General features: G+C 59.0%; 1 protein-coding gene across 1 annotated transcript; it reads right to left on the reverse strand.

Annotated features, from left to right (window-relative positions):
• Positions 1 to 759: 759 nt before the first annotated feature.
• LOC123062099 (interactor of constitutive active ROPs 1) lies at positions 760 to 2,909 on the reverse strand. The gene is made up of 3 exons (XM_044485440.1): positions 2,501 to 2,909; positions 2,248 to 2,404; positions 760 to 2,165 (listed from the first exon to the last, which is right to left on the reverse strand). Exons 1-3 carry the CDS (start codon positions 2,512 to 2,514, stop codon positions 1,164 to 1,166), a joined length of 1,173 nt encoding a protein of 390 aa, XP_044341375.1. The 5' UTR covers positions 2,515 to 2,909; the 3' UTR covers positions 760 to 1,163.
• Between the last annotated feature and the right edge of the window lie 880 nt (positions 2,910 to 3,789).

A 3,789-nucleotide genomic window follows, 5' to 3' on the forward strand; every position in this document is an offset into this window, starting at 1 on the left:
CTGCCTGCCTTTCATCAGCCTTTGGCGCTGCCCGTTCCTATGACTGTGAGCACGCAGTGTCTGCCTCTGCCTCTGCCGCTGCCGCATCGCAGCAGCGGGCTTCCACAGTTTTGAAATCGATCCGCTGTGTGCGCACTGCACCGCTGAAGCTTATCGTCCCAAACCCAAAGGCAGCCCAGCTCGGCCCACCATCCTTGACTCCTAATCTCCTCCCAGCTTTTCTTCACCGGATCATAGATCTTTATTATTCGATAATTGCTGATTGATTTGCTTGCCAGCCAAGCGAGCGTCTGAGCGACCCTAGCCTATCGATTTCGTGTATTTTTTTTGGATTTGCTAGGATAATGGTTTTTTTTGAGACAATGCTAGGATAATGGTGGTGTAGCGAGTCCTAATCGACAACGCTTGCTCTGAGCAGCTCGATCATTCACGTACCACACGGCCCACGCGTACGCCTTTCGCAGATTTCGTGCGTGGCCCAGCGCCTCGCACCTTTTGCAGTGTGGCGCTGCAAAGTGCAAAGGGTTATTTTTGGTTTCAGCCTCAGCCTGTGGTCCAGGAGGGGAGACCTTTGACGCCGGGCCATTTCAAAAATTATTACCTGGGACTGACTGGGCGTGCTGCTCAAATCTTTGGCCGCATCTCCCAAAAATCCTCTCATCATCAACTCAATCCAAAACTCCAAAACGATCATCAATAACTGGATCCAAAATCCAAAACCGTCATCAGCAGTCGTTAAGTAAGCAGACGCTACAATCATCAACAATCATGAAGTAGGCAGACCCTATAATCATCAAAAAATCGTGAAGCATACAATCTGGTTATAGCTTCAACAGAATCCAAGATAACGCCGAACTGCATCTTACAATGGGCAACAGCAGCCAACAGCAATACAGCATCAAGCCATCGATCATCATCATACAGCTCACGACGGGAGCACCAAACAGAGTTTAATCTCACGAACATCATCTCATCATCGTACAAACATAAGCGAAATCCGAACCAAAATGCAGTAAACATCAGCGCATCGATCCAAGCATGCATGGAGCTAGAGCGCGAGCTGAGCTGAGCTAGCTCGCCGTCGCGAGCGAACTGTGGATCTGTGACCCGAGAGAGACGAGCGTTGGGCATTACACAGATATGCAAGCCTGGTCGTCGCCTTCTCACTTGTTGCCCTTCTTCTTCCACAGGTCGCCGAGCATCCGGATGCCGGCGCCCTTCCGCTTGCTGCCGAACCCCTCGTCGTCGCCGTCGTCCGGCATCGTCGCCGGGGACCCCCACCCGTTGCTTCCATTGCCGGCGAGGCCATGGTGACCGACGAGGTGCGCGTCCCCGCCGATCACCGCGGCGGCCGCCTCGGCCGCCTTGCGCCACTGCTCGGTCTGCACGCGCAGGCGCCGCATCTCGGCGTCCAGCGCCTCGCGCGCGGCCTCGGACGCCCTCAGCTGCTCGCCCATCCGGGCCTCCCGCGCCGCGTTCTCCTTGAGCTCCTGCTCGATGAGGAAAGCCTTGGCCACAGCCTCCTCGTCAGCCCTCTTGACCGCCGCCGCGGCCTCGTCGGCCTGCTTCTTGAGCTCCGCATTGTCGGCCGTGAGCACGGCGACTTCCATCTCCTTGGCAATCAGCTGGGCCTTGAGCTCCACGACCTCCGGGTTCTCCTTTTCGCCGCCTTCAATGGCGGCCGCGGAGTCCTTCTTGTCCTCCTCAATCATGGTCTTGGTCTCCTCCACTTCCACATCCTCCTCGGCATCGGCCAGTGCCGCCTTGTCTCCACAGCTCACCTCCTCGCTGTCCTCGGCGACGAGCGCGCTCTGGTTCTCCTTGTCGCCCGACTCGGTCGGGACGACCTCGAACACATCGGTCGCCGGGGAGTTTATGCTGCTCTCCTCCTCCTCCGCTTCCTCGGCCGCCGGTTCTTCAACGATCTTCACCTCCTCGGTTTTCTTCTCGTCTTGGACCGGTAGAGGGGCGGGGGAGGGAGGAGACGCCGGCGGCTTGGGGCTCCCCTTGGCGCCGACGTGCTTCTTGGCCTCCTCGAGCGCGACCTGCGCGTCCTTCTTGGCGGCCTCCGCGGAGACGAGCTGCTCCCGCAGCTTCTTGAGCTCGTCCTGCACCTTCCCCAGCTTGGTCTCCAGCTCCGCCACCCGAGTGCCCGCGCGCTTCTTCTGCAAATGGCGCCGCCGTCGCCAGATCAAATGGCGAGCATAGGCAGAGCAGAGCGTAAACAACTGAGAAACAGCAGCGTACCTCGGGCAGCGGGCTGCGGGGCGAGTGGCGGTCGGCGACCTTGGGGCTGCTGCGGTCGACGAGGAGGCGGTGGTGCGCGCCATTGGCCTCGGAGGAGGCGGTGGTCTTGAGGTGCAGCGGCGCGCGCGGCGACGCCCGCTGCGGCAGCTCGGACCCCCTGGGAGATTAAATGCGCACCAACGGCGTGCATGGCTGAGCAAGGAGCGAAACCGACACCGGACATTGGAGGGAAGGAAGTGGGCACCGCACGCACCTGGATCTCGGCATGGCCGGCGCCCGTTGCCCCGCCCGGCCCCTGGCTGCTAGCCTCGCCGTCTGCAGCGCGTCGTCCTAGGAGAAGAGGAGAGGAGCACGAGGGAGAGGGACGGGGGTGGTGGAAAGGCGGGCGGGCGAGGAGCAGGCGGCACAGCGGCGCGGGGAAGAAAAGGAGTCACCACGAGTCAGTCCACTACTCCACTCTCTCTCGTGGAAAACGGGATTAATAAATGGAGGAGAGGGGCGCCGGGTTCCGTAAAGGTGACCGGGCCGGTGCGGTGCAGTGGCGATTCAAATTCGAACGGGAGAAATCAGAATCGCTGGAGCAAGCAACGGGACGCAGCCGGCCCGAGCGCCGGTGCCACGCGACGCACGCAGCGCAGGCCCCGACCTCGACTGGTTGGTGGCGCACCCTCGGCCCGGCGTTAATGCGGATGGATTGGAACGTTACTGGTAGCACTGGGTTTGGATTCCTGTGGCAGGATGCTCGTAGGGATGAATGTGTATGTGTGTACGTGAACATCTGCGGTGTACTGTGTTCGAAGCGCCATGGCGCCGAGCCGAGGGCGAAAGGACCAGCTTGGCGAGGGTGGAGCCGCGGCCGTGCCACTGCCCCCACACCGTGTGGCAACTTGCACGAAAAGGAGGCCTGCGAGCGTGTCCCGTGTGGGACTGATGAGCCACCGCTCGTCCGGCGATCTGACCGTCGGTGATCACTCGCTGCTTGCTGCTCCTTGCTTGTGGTACGGTGGCACGGAGATGGCTTCCTCCGTGACTGTTTGGCCGCTTGGGAGAAACTGCCGACGGAGAAACAGCACCGCGTATCACGGACACGCATCTGGTGAGCAATAGAGCTCGTACCAGCGCCAGCGCGTTGGTGGGGGTTTTGACGTGACGAATTCCGGACGGACGGACGAGCGAGCGAGTGATTTCAGACACAGACGGGGCGATGCTCACGGCGCTTTTGAGGCAAAAAAAAAGAGTTTTGAAGCAATCAGGCTTTGACTTAGTTTACACCGTCTGTCTGTGTAACATTAAGCTGCACATGCTTCAGGGTCCAGCCACGCCAACTTTACTCGCTTTTGCAGCGAGCAGTTCGTACTCCTCGCCTTTTGAAGCAGCTAGATTCAGATTAGAGTATGCGGTTCTGAAGAATGTTTCCTACTGTACCAATGTTTATCTGCAAGGTAGTTTTTCGAAACGGAGGCAAAATATTTGCCTCGTCGATTAATTAAGAAGAAGAGAATTGTCCGGTTAATTAACGGAAAATCGGGCGAAAACCGATAT

The sequence above is a fragment of the Triticum aestivum genome, chromosome 3A (assembly GCF_018294505.1).
Source record: "Triticum aestivum cultivar Chinese Spring chromosome 3A, IWGSC CS RefSeq v2.1, whole genome shotgun sequence".
NCBI classification, from domain to species: domain Eukaryota; kingdom Viridiplantae; phylum Streptophyta; class Magnoliopsida; order Poales; family Poaceae; genus Triticum; species Triticum aestivum.

Excerpts from the sequence above, each read along its gene's own strand:
- LOC123062099 (XM_044485440.1), bottom strand. Across the intron at positions 2,166-2,247 it reads CCCGCAGCCCGCTGCCCGAG|AAGAAGCGCGCGGGCACTCG; the intron begins GTACGCTGCTGT and ends CGCCATTTGCAG.